General features: G+C 35.6%; 1 protein-coding gene across 1 annotated transcript in view; it reads left to right on the top strand.

Annotated features, from left to right (window-relative positions):
* Nucleotides 1-6,036, top strand: part of LOC150102024 (calcium release-activated calcium channel protein 1-like) — a 56,581-nt gene extending 50,545 nt beyond the window's left edge. Inside the window, exon 2 of the mRNA XM_090400999.1 lies at nucleotides 5,145-6,036. Within this exon, the coding sequence (XP_090257125.1) occupies nucleotides 5,145-5,651 (507 nt within the window). The 3' untranslated portion in view covers nucleotides 5,652-6,036. The remainder of the gene's footprint in view (nucleotides 1-5,144) is intronic.
* Nucleotides 6,037-17,351: the final 11,315 nt, after the last annotated feature.

The following is a 17,351-nucleotide window of genomic DNA, read 5'->3' as shown; positions in this document are numbered from 1 at the left end:
TTATCGGAATGGATTCTTCTTATTTTGACATGCGCAGAAGTGTCGAAGGGTCTCGTATCTGTGGGCGTACTATACCTTATTTATCGCTTAACCCTTCCTCAAATGTATCCTTATTCCCTTCCCCCCCCCCTCGGAGCTCATCAGTCCATAGCATTGATGTAAGTTGACTGTGTCATTTTCCATACAGTATAATATTACAGGTAACCCTCGTATAACGCGGATGTTAGGTTCCACAGAAATGCCGCGTTATATAAATCGCGTTATGCGAGACTCAGATCACATAGAAAAAGTAGGGTTATGTTCCGAAATCGTTTTTTTTTTTTTAATTATATAAACAACAATGACATATCCAACAAAAACATATTTTTACTTAATTCAGGTAATTCATGTAAGTTAAGAAAACATAAACTATGAAACAAATACATAGTATAAAATTATAAAAATTACAAATTGTACGTAAACTTCATTGCACATAATGCATAAATGTTTTAGGCAAAATAAAATAAAGTGCATATTGTAATCGTCATCACTGTCTTCAAAACTAACATTTCGTAGATGTTCTTTATTTTTGAGTGGCCGGACGTCATTCATCACTTAAAATCTCTTTGAGATCATTTGTATAATTCTCATTGCATACTTCGGCTGGTTTAGTTATCAAGAAGTCAGTAATAAGACCTTGCTTACGACTATGCTGCAATTTTTTATTAAGTTCATAATGTGGAGTTAAACACATTTCCAATTGCCTCGTGAATTTTCCGGAGCGCTCCATTGAGGGATCATTATCCAAATTAAAAAAAAAAAAGAAAGGAAGTTATCAAAATAACTTCCTAACTTTCTTGCCAAGTCCATTCCTTCTGCTAATTTCTTTAAACTGAATTCTTTAACGGATTCATCAGAATCTTCGGCAAAACCTTCCTCCCTCCCCCCATTTGGTTCAACATCATCCATTAATTGTACCAGTTTCTCCTAATTTAAATCTATTTCCTCATCAATTAATTCACTAATTTCGTTTTCAAGCATATCGTAAAATCCCTCTAAGTGGCCATTACTATAAAATTAAAATGTTTATATAAAAAAAGCATTACATATTGTATGTAACTCTTAATGCGCTTTCCTGGCAGAAAACGAAGACAATTTTTTTACAATAAACACTTTATACCGTAAACAATTGACTTACATGCCTGCTATATGGTATTTCCCCTAATATAAATTCGCTACTTATAACTACATGCGCGATACGGGAAGACGCAAATTTAACGAAGATAAAATTTGATTTTTAAGTCGCGCGGTGGAAAATGTATGAAAATATAAAGAGTTACTACAATTTGTAGATCGCGTTATATCGAAAGTGCGTTGTATAAGTACCGCGTTATACGAGGGTTACCTGTACTTCTTTGTGGCTCTACATGTGTCCCTTTTTAGATGAAGTTTCTGCTCGGCTGCCAACCAAGTTCAGTATATCAAATCGTGAATACGTCATTACGAACGAAGCAATGTGTAAAACATACCTTGATTCGTTATAATGGACTTTGTCAAATAGCATGCTGTGTATTAGTTGCTTACATAACCAATGCCTATATGTATCTCTCTGCTTTGTGAATCCTTTGAAGTTATTAAATAATTCATCAATGACGGCAGAAGCTTTGGAAGAACACTTATGTTTGATTATAATTCTCCTAATTATTTTGAAATTTAATCACTATTCTAGTCGCTCTCAAATCTGCCATACCATCATAATTCGAACGTCGGCTCTGAGTACCAAAATTTCTATTTCAGCAGTTTTGTTCTTAAAAGTAAAGCGAATATTTTATATTCCAACATTTTGGCAACATAAATATATTTTAAATGAATATGAAAATTCTGTGATGTTTCGGAACTTTTCCCTGAAATATCCCAAAATTCTTATTTCATTAAACATGGTTAATGTTTAAAGCATTATTTATTATTATACTCCAATTCTGAAATTATAATATTTGTAATTTTATACATATATATTTTCCCTGCTTAACCCGATTGTTCTGTTTAAAAAAATATCTCTGTCCTTAAACTTGACACCTCTGCCGTACGTTTATAAGCATTCATGGCCACGTGTTCTATTCTTGAAATAGCTATCTGGAAACATCGTTACCATGGACGTAACCATGTGCACGACAAGTAAAAACACCACAACAGTTACTGTGTAATGGTTTTCTGCATTGATCAAAATGAAAATATTCAAAATGTCTTGTAAAACGTAAACAGACTTCTATTATATAGTCTATTTGATATTAATTGCAGGTTTTTTTAATGAAATATGTCATTTTTATTATTATCTTATTATGTGTTTTTAGTATCAAAATCATAATATTCATAAATAAATAGAACTATCTTTGGTGATCGAACATTTTTTTATTAAATGCGCAACTACGGCAACAATATTTTCTTCTTACTTTGCAGAAAATTGGAAATCCTAACCACTTGGCATCAGTGTTTGTACGTGTTAATCTCCACTCTGTGCTGGTCGGTCTTATATCCTGTTTCTTCAAGTTCCATTGCTTTACATTGCCACAGCTCTTGCAGTGTTTTATGGTATATTATCATATTGATATTAACTATGCCATTCCATAGAACAGGCCCAACTGGAACTCATTTTTACTGAACATTAGGACGAAAAAAGGCCTAAGGTGAATCAGAAAAATCATCCTAACGCCATAACAGCACCACACTAAACAGATGAGACAATATATTGATAGTTAACTTTCTCTTAACTGCCGCTCGTACACAACTTTCATCAGATTTGAATCTGTCGTGTAATTTGTCACGCCACATCTTTTTTTCAGAAACAACAGAAAGCTTTCCAGTTTTCTGTTGTCCAGTCAAAGGCGAATTGTGCATTAAGTCGAGCTTGAATATTATTTAGAATAGTGTTTGGTTGTACACAATAGTCCTTTCTAGAAACGGCGGCTATAGAGTGCATGTAATGAACTCTAACATCAGTCTCTACAACTGTAGATTCCCTTAAACTCTTCTTTGAGCTACAAGACGAGAAGACAATGCCCAACCCTTTCCATGTGGACAGGGATGCTGCTTGACTATTTTCTGGGTTTTTCTTTTTCACTGTAACTTAATTATTATTTTATTTACATTTCTTCCTTATTTCCACATCTAAATTCGTCTTAAATATCAATGCCCTGAGGGCCTCTAGGTTCTCATCCGGTCAGCCATCTTGATCAAACATTTTTTGTGCCTTGCAAAGCTTTAATAATGATCAGTCTGATTCGAAGGATAAAATAAATATAAATAAAATTGTAAAAAATTGTGATTGTAATCATTCGTATCTTCGGCAGCCGCAATGTTTTAATAAACTTTGCAGAACACCAGAAACAAATAAAAATGAAATAACTGTCTTAAACATTAACTTTTTCCATATGAAAATTGGAGTTCATTTAAATTAAACTCCGAACTGATAGATGGCTTTGCATCATAACTTTTACCGTTGTTCTGCCTTCTCTGGTTTTAAAGAACCTTGGTAATGCTTTCGGTTTTTAAATCCTGCTTTCTTGATAATATCTGTAATCATTCTGTTTAAGGATATTCTATAGGAGTTTTTTTTTTAATCATTATTATTTAAGAATGAGAAGTTTAGAATTAATTTGCCACATTCATTGTTTAATTGTTTCAATCTTTCTTGTGAATTGCAGCATACTCTAATGTACTTCATTTAAATTTGTATATAAGGGAAATGTATACTGGTATTTTATATATATATATATTCATGAATGAGACCATTAGTTGCAATATATTCAAGTCGGTTTAAAACGGATGGGAAAAAAAGAAAGAAAAGATTTAAATTATGGTAATTTCATGTGTTCCCATCTCGCCACTATGTGAAGCACTTCCAAAGACTAGTTTTCAGACCACTAGTTCAGATTTTTTTTTTAAGAAACCACCTACCCTTCCTGTGTTTACGGAAATACTAGGAACGCTACAGCCAGAGATAAGCTACTGTCTAAAGTAGGTGCAGTTGGAGCAAAGAAGAGGTTTATATTACAAGGGCATTAGAAATAATCATTTTATAAAACGGAACCACTTAGTTTTCACATTTCTCGAAAAATAGAAAACGTTTGAAACTCACTTCCGGGATTATATTTTATATTATTACATTTGAGATCGGCGAACTTTCTAATATATTCAGATTTTAATTTAGACGCCACAGTGACATTATGCTCAATTGCTTTTACGACCTTCGATGTAGATGCTATTGCACTTAAGGCATAAATACCGAAGTGTCCATGTGTTTGCCTTTTATTACAATAAAATTTCTTGGTATCTTTAACGTATTTTGCACCCAAAGTAAAAAACTTTCTGCATCTTTCTCTCATCCAGAGATTTTTATTATGAAGTTCAAGCACTTTTTGTCTACTTGTATATGAGATATATGACTTCTGTATTACTTCAGAAGTCATATATATCTTGTATTACTTGTATTACTTCTGTATTACTTGGTATCTCTCCCGGGTCTGGCTCTCTCTGAAGAGATCTCAATGAAGGTCAAAACCAGTCTGGGTAGTGGCCCTTTCCATTATGCGATACATACTAAGCAAGTGATATGAAGTCATCAGCCTCTATATACAAGTAGCTCAGACGTGAATATATTTCACCTGCAAAACTTTGTTTTGCTTACTTGGGAAAAGGATTAAAACCAAGTATAAAATTTTCTGGGTATCTTTAACGTATTTTACACCCAAGGTAAAAAACTTTCTACATATATATTTCAAGATCCCACCTGATAGCGCTGCTTCACATCATTGAGTTTTTTTAGTGGAGGTAAGAACCGGAAGATTATCGGAATTGTGTTAAGATTTAACCGTTCCCAGGTAGAAGAGAAAGAAGATACGTGTGTGTGGGGGGGGGAATTATATTTCACTTTAGCATTTAAAATAAAAGCGGGATAATGAAGATTGTGTTGAATTTTTCAGCTTGAGATTTTTGCCTTAACAGGAATATAATGTTTACTTTTTTTTATGTTTACAACTTGAAAGGTTGTAAACCCGCAGTACATTTTTATAACTGGTAATCATTATTTTGTTATTATTATGCATTTTATATTTAATATGCACTTTAAAATATATATCTAGTTAATTGTTATATTTATTTATTTTCAGGTGGCGATGGTAGAAATTCAAGTGAGCGAAAACATCCCGACAGGACTTCTTGTCGCTTTCAGTATCTGCACCACCCTTCTGGTATCCGTTCATCTATTGGCTCTCATGATATCCACGTGTATTTTACCAAATGTCGAAGCTGTCGCTAGCATTCATGGGATTGCAGCAGTAACCGAATCGCCACACGAAAAAATGAATTATTACATTGAGACAGCGTGGGCGTTTTCTACAGTGTTTGGAATTTTGCTCTTTCTCTCCGAGATTGCAATCTTGTGCTGGGTGAAATTCTATGAGTTCAGTATCTACGCTGCAATTGCTGGTACTATCGTTTTGATACCAGTTGTAATAATCTTCATAATTTTTGCCGTTCATTTCTATCGAAAACTCGTTTCTCATAAATACGAGTGTTCAGCACATGGACTGCGCGAATTGGAGACTATGGCATCCCAGCTGCAAAATAATGGAACAAGTACGGGGGTCGCAGGACCATACGTACTAAACGTGTGAAACAACCCCAATAGACAGTTAAAAGATTACCAAAAAAAAACATGGAAAAATAAACTGTCGCAGTTGGAAGGATTTTCCCATCGATTAAAAAAAAAAAAATCATATCCACGGAATCGAGATATTTGCCGTTCAGCCATCCACAGTACCGTAGGATACTTAGACTTGAATATGCTTGTTACTTAAATAAACATTTCTTGTATTAAAAAATTGTTAGTATGTTCCACATCGTATCATGGTGCAATGTGGGTCGAAGTTGTCAAATAATCATGTTTTTGTTATTGATTCAAAGGGGGGGGGGATGTACAATTTGTTAGGCTTAAAGCTTTGTTCTCTTCATTAGAGTTTGTGTACTTAGTATGTTACCAGATAAATATTTTTAAATTTTATTCTCGCTTGCTCTTTTCCTCTTATGTAAACCAAAAGTAACTTCTTTTGGCAACGACATTTAATTGCCACTATTGTAGAGTAACATGAATGTAGTTAGATATATGACTGTACTTTTGGAAAGTTTCCTGTTAACGTCATTCAGACTCCCTCCGTCAGCACTTCGGAGTAGGCGTGGTTATTTACAGAATGTTCCTGGCTATTATCAGCCTGCATAACAAGAATGGAAAGCAAAAATGTATTATAAAAATAATACACGAGACACGTTTAGAGTTTGTCTGCTGTTATTATTAAAAAAAAACCAAAAAACGAAGATTTTGACGGGACAAAGTATAATACTACTCATATTTAGGCGCAGTCTTTTATATCGTAAACTTTTTCTGGTGTTTGTGCGTGGGGAGTTATAGTAGGGTTGAGGACAATCTGCAACTATGGGAGAGTCAGCAGCAGTGTTACTTAAATGTAAATTTTTACGTAAATAGATGCGGATTTTAGTGAATAGAAAAGGTCGCTATTCGATAGTATAAAAATATTTAAAAAAATAAATAAATGCTATAATTTTGTGTTAGATCAAGAAATCAACATGATTTTACAAATTCAGAAGTGAAACTTTGAAGTACTCAGCTATGAAGGATCTCTACAACTAAAAAATCTCCGGTGAGAGAGAGAGAGAGTAGAAAAAGAAAAAAGGGAAGTAATTGTAATCTTGGTCATCTGTTGTGTAAGATATAAACTTGACCCTTGTTGATATTCACTGATCTCCCTCTGGGGTTAGAATTTTTTGGTAACGGCTCGGTTGAAAATTTATCCTGATGGCCGATGAATTAAAGGCATATAAGCTGTACATTCATGAAAATGAAAGAATTGTATCACTATTTCTCTCAGTCTTCGTATATAGATATTTTGTCTTCAATGAATTTGAATAATATACACATTAGTACTTGTAGAAGGCCAAGAATTGGATAAACAGGTTTAAAAACATACAGCGATATCCAAAATTACAATACAAATTGCTTTAATCAGAAAACATAACCAATTGTAATGCAAAATATTTAATTTTTTTAAGTCTCAAAACTTTTGTGTTTCCTGTCTAGGTATGTCCTTTCGACTCGCCTTATGTACAGTATAACTTCCTAACATATTACTTTTCTGTCGTCGAAGTTATTAAGTGACACCTACGAGGAGACCAAGGACTCATCGCGGGAGGACACTACTTCACTACACAACACACATCTCATTCTCCCTACCACTTAATTTTCCAACTACACTCAGCGCCATCTGCCGTCCATCGCCAACAACAGCATATTTGTCTAGAAATTACGTGTTCTTATGGCCGATTTGCCTGCTGTTCATGTTTTTGTACTCCCCCCCACTTTCACTGGAAAAAGCCCATATAAAGATTCCTCTGGTCACGACGAGAATCGAATACGGGTCTTTTCTAATCGAAGTGCGCAGTTCATGTAACTGCGTTAAGTAATACTAGGTGTAACTTCAGAAACTTACAGTAGAGGTCTTTTTGAGTTGATTAAAAAAAAAAAATACTCTGATAATGAATAGTTATAGTGCTATGAGGGGAATTTTTTTTTCCCCTTTCCTGATAGTCAAAAATGAAGAGGCACGTACCCACTAAAGTGCTTATCCAAACTTTTTTCCGTATAGCGGTAATAAAAAGTTAAATTTCTTTCTATGCCACATTCAGCGATTCGAGAAAACTTAGTGTATTAGTTTTTATTTTCACGCTATATATAATATAAATAAATGGAAACTCCCAACACATCAGTAATTTATGTTTTAGATTTCATTCAAATTATAAAAAGACGTTTTTTTATTTTTAAAATATTTTAAAAAACACCTTACTTTGACTATTAAATATTGTAGAAAAGTTGCTACCTGAAAAGTATCACTGCTTCAATATTAAGGTGAATAAATATCATACATCTAAAATTGAAACTATTCGAAACTTTTAATAAGTACGATACGCATGTACCGAACAAAACATTTAATGAGTTTTATTTTATTTTTTATGATGATGATCCCCACACATGAAAGGTCACAAGACCTGTAGCACTACAGCGCCATGTGTGAGCAAGTGATTAAGGAGAAATATAGCTTATTGATATATTTCTTAAAGAGTGGGAGGTTGTACTTAGTAGGAAAAACAGTATTGGGGAGATAGTCCTAAAGAATTAGAGATGGATGGAATGAAGAAAAATCGTTAGGAGTTAGTTTGGTGGGTCTAGAGCTGGAGAGCGTATGAGTGTTGGCCAGTGGCTGTTCTAGTTCTTACAAAGTTAGAAGAAAGTGGAGGAATGGTAGCAGCCAATTCAGAGGAGCAATATCCATTAAAAAAAAAAAAAAAAAAAACGGCCATATACATTTACTGACACTCAAGACTTCCCTAAGAATGCTTAGGAAGGTCTTGGGTGCTCCACCCCAAATAGTGAAACAATACTCCAAGGTTAATTGGAGCTGAGACAAAATGTTTTGTGTTGAGAGGAAATAAGCAGTGTTTAGAACGGAAAAGATCGCCTGAATGTGACAGTAAACCCAAGAAGAAAAAGTTGATCTTGAAAGGAAACTGGAACAGTATCAAAAACAAGAGGGAATGATGTATGATTTTTCTGCAGGTAATGCTGGCTTGAGTTTTTTTTTTTTTGTTTGGCATTGAAATTTGCTAAATTATCTTCACCCCATTTCAGGATATTGAGGTCAGTGTTCAAGTGACTGGTGAATTGAAGAACTTGAGACATCTAACATTAGGGTACTGCAGAGTTTATCGAATGATGAAGAGTACTATCATCAGTGAAGCTGTGAGAGGATTTGAAGTCATGGAAAGGAGGTCATTGATATAAAAAAAAGGAAGAGCACAGTAGTGATTGGGATATCTGATGACAGGAAGGTATCCACTATGGTACACAACCAGTGATGAAGCTTGTAATCCAATCACAGAGTGCAGGAGGGAGGCCATAAGATGGCAGCTTGTTCAGGAGTCCTCGGTGCCACACACTATCGAATGCCTTTGAAATATCGAGAACAATAACATGGGTTTCTCAGAATCTTTCCATGGCCTGTGCCCAAATGTAGGTGAGATTAGCTAAGAAGTCAGCTGTAGAACGACAGTGGTGTAATCTATATTGGTGATTGCTAATCAACTGATGAGTCTCCAGGTAACGAAGAAGCTGGTGTTGATAATCTCATCACTTTTGAAAGTACTTAGTTGAGATTGAGGCTAAATAGTTCTAGATAATTGTTCAAAATTTGTCACATGTCAATTCTCAATACGGAATGGAGGTGCTCATCAGTTAAATATGTATTAGATTTCATGAGTGAAAAAAATGCAAACACGTTGAACATACGAATAAATTAGCCATTTCGTTTATTAGTGGAACATCTTCAGATGGGAAAACCTTGTACGATTCAAGTAGTTCATTTTCCTAGTTCATTTACTTATTTTTAAACATTTTGGCTTGAAGACAAATAGTTTCAAGTTGCATGCTGGGACTGTAGTTTTCCATAAAAATAAATGGATTAACAAGCTTATGTCTATTTCATTGAATCTTATACTGGCAAATCGACTTTCAAATTCGTAAAAAGCATTAACGAGAGGCAACGATTCTTTGGAAATGCACCGGTTGAAAAAAAAAAAAAAGTCAACAGACACCCTATTGTGATGAACAAACAGCAATAGCGCCCACCTTAATAAGATGTAGGGGCCTACTTTCGCTACGTATGTTTTTTTTTATCTCGGTAGAGCACTCAAAGTTAACTAAAATTGTCTTGCTCAGTTTGGGATTTAAATAAGTTATCGTGAAATGATTAGGGAATTGAAACCAATTCTCATTTACTAGTAAACATACACGCAGGCCACCCAGAGAATATGCAATTCACTAACTATATATTGCTTTGCAGAAAGGCACAACACCTGTTGAAAAAAAAAAATCTATTTCGTATTCCTTTTCAACCGCTTTTACTGTTAATCGAAAATAAAATAAAAATTAGCTAATCCCCTTTTATTTCTTTACAGGGAGTAGCCGAAGCCTTGTAGTTCTATGTAACTTTTGTAGACTGAGTGGGCAGTTCAATCTCTACCAGTAACCAATTAGAGATATCTGGCCTATGACCCTCACTAATTTTAAATGGCATCCACTGAAGATTGGCAAATAGGTGCTGCCATGTGTGCCTGAAATAGTGCGAGTTCTATGGTCGATTTTCTTGAGTTTATGGACAAAAAAAATCCGTTTGCTCATGCTAGAGATCGACTAAATCGGGAACTAATAGAAGAAAGGTTTTACTTTTAAAAATCGTGAAATCACACACGCGTACACATCGCAATGCCACACGCGAAGCGTGCACCTACAGTACATTAATACCATGAATGGACAGTCGGTTGAGCATAAAGAAGTTATCTAAAGATAAAGAAATACATGAGTGAGAAACAATTTGAAAAGAACTGTAGAAGAAAGAAATGAAACAAGAAAATTCTTCTTGTTCTGTAAGTTTAGATTTGAACTGTCAATGTTAAATAGCTGCTGTCAATGTTTAGAAGAGGCTGCAGGAATTTCCCCATAACTCGCAAGACGTTTCTGATAAAGTAACCTGCGAAATATCTAGAAAATGCAGGCAGCAAAAATTGAACGTTTATTTAAAATGGAGTATATTAGCTATGGTTCATGTCATTAAAAGATGATGTGTAGGGGTGAAAAAGAGCCCAAGAAGCAGATTGATCGTATAAAATGAAATAGGAAAGTGTAAAAGAGCCTCCATAGCTCAATCAGTATAGACGAAGTCCTTTGTGCGGAAAGACATGGGCTTGATTCCCTTCAGTGACACAAGAACCTTTAGCTGGTTCTCTTTCGACTAAAGGTGAGTTAGCTGGTCTCATACGGGCATAGGCGGGTTTTCATCCCACAAAACAGGAAAATCTGACCCTGAACACACGTATCTACATACGTAGGACACACCAGGAGGCATAGGACTAACCACCTTATCCTCGATACGGTAGCGGTTAAATTTAGAAAAAATCCTCGACACCTCAAGGTAAAAGAGTAAGGAAGGAATAAGAAGGAAAGCATAAAAATGATTGGGTGCTCTGCTTGTCATGCATCATTGAACTCTCTCAACCAAGATAGAAATTCTGGTACAACCAGAAATTTACTTACTGAATTAAAGTATCTGTTTCCAAGAAATTGTAGATGTGAGCAGAAAGCAATATTCATGGACAGTGGCATGAGGAGACGTCGTCTAGTTTCAACGAATACCTTGTCATAGTAGTGGGAAAAGCATACATGGTATGCTGTTTCGCCATTCCTCACAGCTCTATGTTGACTATGCCAGTTCTATGAAAGCAACTCACTTATGTCTCCGCATGATAATATACCATGTCAGAGGGCTGTGAATGATGTGGTGATTCAAGAAATGGAATGCAAATGTTAGCGACTGACTGAAACCAAGTCCCCATCTGATCACAGTAGAATGCAAATTAGTCAATAATGCATCGAAGTTATATATGGTCAATAATTTTAATGAATTAAAACACTGAGATAATTAAGAATAAAATTTTAATAAGGACACAACTAGTTTCGTTAGTAAGCCAACTTCATCAGTTGTCAAAGCACAAAGGTATATACAAAAAGACTGAAAGAAACATTACACACTAATTTTCTTGCAATTAGGGGATGAAACACTCAAGTTTATGAGAGAAGAAAAATCGCTTGCTGTGCTGGATATCGTCTAATTCAGAAACTGGTGAAAGGAAGGATTTTAAAGTGTTCCTCTACTCGATAACTAGAATTGAACTTAGGTCTTTCTTTGTGCGGATTAGCAATATTGATGCAAACTTCACTTCCACAGGGTTTCACAGGCATTTATTTATATTTAGTTTTTGCTACAAAAATAAATATAAATTAAGTTTATTACGAGAGATTAATCATGGAGGAGATATCTAAAGAATAATTACTTGTGCTAGCATGTTAGAGGAGAATTAAGATTTACGAGTGATGCTCTAATGATGACATTGTGACCTTAAATGCAATGTTACTGTTTTTTCCTTCAATCCGATGGAATAAACAGTTTCAAATTCAGATGCACCATGCTTGCAGACGTTCCAAGATTTGATGGAACCATAGATAAGAAATGATTACAAATTTAGAGGGATATGAAATGCTACCATCATATCGAAAACTCAACGGAAACGAAGATGTAGAACCTGAGTAGCACTGTGTTTGTTTCTACAGCGCTAGGCTGTCTAAAAGAGGAAGAATCGACTCGGTTCCTGTGTTGATCTTTGGCACGAGCAAGTAGTTTTTTTTTACATTTTAAAAAAGTTGGCCGTAGAACTCACTATTAGAAAATTATAATATGAGTATTATGGTCTAAAGCTATGTAATAACGGCAGTCGTCTCTCATCATCTCTCTCCCAAAGCCCACCTGTTTTCAGAAGTTAGAAAAAAGAAAAACTCCAAGGAGCTTCTTTGGAGTTTTCTTTTTTCTTTTCATTTCACCAAGGAATGTAATATCTGATTATGGAACCAAATTAACTGAGAAGATGAAAGAAAATCCTATCAAGTTTTAGCGGCAAGCCAACCGAAAGATATATTCAGGTAGTATGAAGATAGCATCAGCAAATAGTGGATGAATTGTTGGACAATCATTCCATCATTGTAGTATTTGGATAAAATTGGGATAATGATCCAGCTTGGTTGACTGAGTGGTTAGCGTATCCGCTCTCCAGCCAAAAGGTTGCAGGTTCGAATCCCGCCGTGGACATGGATGTTTGTAATTGTCTGTGAAAATACTAGTGGTGGTGGTCGGCGGTCGATGGCGTTTCAATATTTCGTGGATTAAGTGGTGGAGCCGGAGAGTTATGGAGTTGGTGCCCTCCCTCAATGAGTCCTTGGACTCCCTGAAGGTGTCATGTAATGTAATAATAATAATGTCATGTCGAGAAATAACAAGTGAATGAGCTGAAGGTGGTGGACAAAGTCTATGATCTCAGGATGGTATCCAACAGAATTAGATGGATATTAGCCCTTGCGCTAAAGAATTCTTACTTACATGATTATTTCATTTGAATATTACCATAGGTATGGCGAAAACGAGATCAGATATTCTACCTACAAGCAATAACAAGACAGCAGTGAATTATAGTATTTTTGAAGTGATAATAATTAGTTTTTGAACAGCTGGAAGACCAAATTGAATAAGTGGACAGATTAATATGACTGCTCTACAGGGAGAAGCTGGGCTTTGGTAAAGTGATTGTGGTTACCTTAGTAATCTATTCGCATTTTATAATGTGTCAATCGGTTTCAGTAGCGCACTCAGGATTTAATCTTGGAGGGGGGCCGAGTTGAGTAGACGATTTGAGAATGCACATTACATCACATACGACCTATAACTGAGCATCTGCAATGATCGCTAATTTATAGTTAGTATAGATATAGAAGACACGACACAACATAAATTTAAAAAAAAAAAAGAATTTTAATTAGGAAAAGATTTTTGGAAAATTTTCTAGTGTTTTTTTCCCTTTTTTATTGGGGGACCAGGGCCCTTGGTCCCCCCCCCCCTCTAGATACGCCACTGATCGGTTTAGATAAAAACATAGTGAAGTTACTGAACTGTGAAAGCATATGGCATGATATCACATGTAAAGTTATTGTAAAAGTGCAGCAGATGGGTAAGAAGCTGGTGGCAAGTACAAGGTAGCACCCAAAAGTTCTAAGCTAGTTACAATAGACACGAACTGCGAGCAATATGACTTCAACTTGCTAATTATTGTATTACTTAATTATGACCTTGATTTTGTAATGTTCATATTAAGGCCAGATTAATTGTTCGGTTGTTTATTTAAAAAAAAAAAAGTCACTTGGAATCAGATTTTCATTGCGTTTGCTATTAAACGCGGGAAAACCATTTCGGAAACTGAATTTCCTTCATAGAGCTATCTCATAAATGATCATTAGTCCAAAGAATGGCGAAAATCGTATAGAGACTCAAAACATGATTACGATCTTCTTTGTAGCTGTGAGAGTTGTGCATTAAGAATACTTTCTTCTGAGCCATATCAACCAATAATACAACTTTGGCGTTCCTGAGAACTCATTATATCTCTCGCCTGATCATACGTATTTAGTATTCCATAGCCATTGGCAGATGATGTTCAGCCGGAAAAGTTAGAAAAGATCGCATACTGCTGTGTTTATGCAACGGTATTTGAGTTAAGAATAACATGACTCCTCTACATGCTTTCCAGTCATTGGTCCTAGTGATTTATCTTTCGAACAATGTCATAAAAAGGAAGTCATATAGTCAATTATCCTACTCCTCCTTTCCTTATATGATCAATGATTCTACTCATCTGGCCATAGCACCTGCTGCGAACGAGTCAGAAGTTATTCTAACTGGTATTAAGATCCTGATCCCCCATTCAACCCATTATCTTCATGAGCTTTCCAAGTTCTAGTTCAACTTAAGGTGTATCAAAACATTCGAAGACAAAACTTCAGCTGATCGCATGTGGCTGTCATCGAGAACTCCAGCTTCATATTCGGCCTATACCAACATATGCAAATCAGGCATCATCAGATCCAAATCAAATTTGATGAACGCCAACAGCAGAAAACTCATCTCCACTTTCACCTACTTCTCATCCTCATCACACCATTACTTCACCCCAAGATAAAGTTGACCTACTGGCATCACTCTTCTTCTCAAACTCCTGCACAGATAACCAAAGGAAATCACCTCCTAGCATACCGAAATCCAAACACCGTATGCATCCTGTAGTTTTTCGAAAAACAGACATCAGAAAACTACTAAATAACTTGGACACTAAAAAGGCTTTTGGTCTTCAGGGCATCTCGATGAGTCTTGGAATCCCTGGAAGTAACAAATAATAATAATAATAATCTTTCCAGTTGTTCACAAACGTAAAACTGCAGATCCCGTACGGTAATAATTGGAATTTTCCCCAAATTTCCTTCAACAAATTCATGGTTCGCAGAATAATATCTTTATTCCTAAACTCACATGTAGTAATAAAGATGTTGTTCTTCCTCTTTGGGGACCACATAAAACAACCTGTGGACTACTCTGCTTGTGTTTGATTACATCAGTTATACTGTGATGAAGAAACAAAGTTCCAGATACTAAGATAATATTGGGTGTATAAAATGTTGATCATAACGAAATATTAAGTATACAGAGATTACAAAATTTAATAAATCAGTAAAAAAAAAAAAGAAAAGAAAGAAAAAGAGAGAGGGAAATGTACCAAAAGGTTAATCCTGGAAGGTGACTAGTACTGTGTTTAGTAAGAATGAGCAATCTAGGTTCTACTCATGACGTGTGATAAGTGAGATTCACAATAGTCATAAGAAAAAAAATATATATAATCTCTGCACAGTTGCTATTTATTATGTGGTGAGTACATACTGGACATTATTACTCAGGAATCGTAATGGTGAGTGCAACTAAATGAATTGGCTTAAGGAGAAATGAAAAATTGTGTGACTCTCGATCGGTTCTAGACCTGCGTGAGGACATTCGAATCCTAGAGCCTCCGTAATGCAATTGGAAGAACAGCAGAACAACGTGCCCTTTGATTGGAAAAAATCCTGAGTTCGATTCTCGTCGTGACGAGAGGAATCTTTATATTGGGATTTTTAAATTGAAGGCAAGTTAGCTGATTGATCTCATACAGAAGTAGTAGGGTATTTTCTCCCAGAAACCCGGATAATTCATCCCACGTATAGGCAAATTGGTCATGAAAATACACCCAATTTAGAGAACGAAAAATGCTGCTGTTTGTAGTGATGGACGGTATCTGCGTGGTATTGTGTGTATTTGAAAAATTAAGTGGTTGTGGAGACTTTGAGCTGTTCATAGCAAAGTAGAACAGTGTCCCATCCCGCGATGAGTCCTTCGAGGTGTCATGTAATGATAATAATAATAAATCCAAACATCAATTAATGACAACTGACCATAATTGTCTTTCTTATATAAATGTTATCCGAGATTAATTACCGTATTTTCCGGCGTATAAGATGCACTGTTTTTCTTTGAAAATAGGTCTGAAAAACAGGGTGCGTCTTATACGACAATACTCAGTTTTTTATTACTTTCATTTCTGGAACTTTTCTCTGTTCCGATTTACGGGATTTCTTTCTTGTTTCTTTGCAGTGTGGGTGAACATTCCAGTTACGTTTAATTCAGTGGATGCGAATGTTGTTGTGAACGGTGATAAATTTCTGCGTTTAAATTTTCTCCAAATATCTTGCCAAATTATGACTGAAAAATGTCGGCAGTGCTACAATATTGCATACAAGCTACGTGTGATTGCGTATGCTAAAGGACATGTAAACAGAGCTGCAGAGAGCCATTTCGGGCCACTCCCAACTGAGAAAATGATAAGAACTTGGCGTAATCAGGAAGAGGATCTGAAAAAAAAAGCAACTCACAGTAAACATAACGTACGAAGTGGAACTGCAAAATGGCCAGAATTTGAGGCAGAACTAAATACTTTGATTTTATACCACGAAAATGGGACTTTCGGTGTCTACAAAAATGATTATTCATCAAGCCAAAGCGATAGCCACTAACAGAGGGATCGCCAACTTTACTGGATCAACATCATGGTGTTCAAGATTCATGAAGAGAAACCAGGTATGTATGCGGACTAAAACAAAAAATATCACAAAAGTTGCCAGCTGAATATAAAGAAAAAAATCATTGAATTTCATCGATTCGTCATTACTGCAAGGAAACGAGAAAATTTTGAACTTGCGCAAATAGGAAACATAAACGAGATTCTGCTGACTTTTGATGTGCCCTCAAACAAAACTGTAGATTCCAAGGGTACAAAAGGTGTTACTGTTTAAACATCGGGGCACGAAAAAACTCACTACACGGTTATTTTATCCTGCTGTGCTGATAGGACAAAATTGCCGCCTCTGGTGATTTTTAAAAGGAAGACGCTACCCAAAGAAAAACTACTTAAAGGAGTGATTGTACATGTTCACGCAAAAGGCTGGATAAATGGAGGAGGAGGATTGAAGTTATGGATAGTAAACTTTGGTCTACGCGCCCTGTTGAAGAAGCCTTACCTGCTAGTATTGGATCAGTTTCGTTCTCAGAGAACAACAGATGTTAAAAATAAACTCGAGGAGTTGAAAACTCAGTTAGGTGTAATTCCAGGAGGGCTGACAAGTTAGCTTCAACCTTTAGATGTCTGTATTAATAAGCCATTTAAGAGATTTTTGAAGAAGTGGAACAGCTAGATGCAGTCTTCAGATTTTGAGGTTACGCCATCAGGAA

Source organism: Typopeltis vanoorti, chromosome 11, assembly GCF_054136105.1.
Source record: "Typopeltis vanoorti isolate ZY-2024b chromosome 11, IOZ_Tvanoo_1.0, whole genome shotgun sequence".
In the NCBI taxonomy this organism is placed as follows: Eukaryota; Metazoa; Arthropoda; class Arachnida; order Uropygi; family Thelyphonidae; genus Typopeltis; species Typopeltis vanoorti.
The sequence above is the reverse complement of the archived record's forward strand: the minus strand, read 5'-3'. Positions and strand labels throughout refer to the sequence as shown.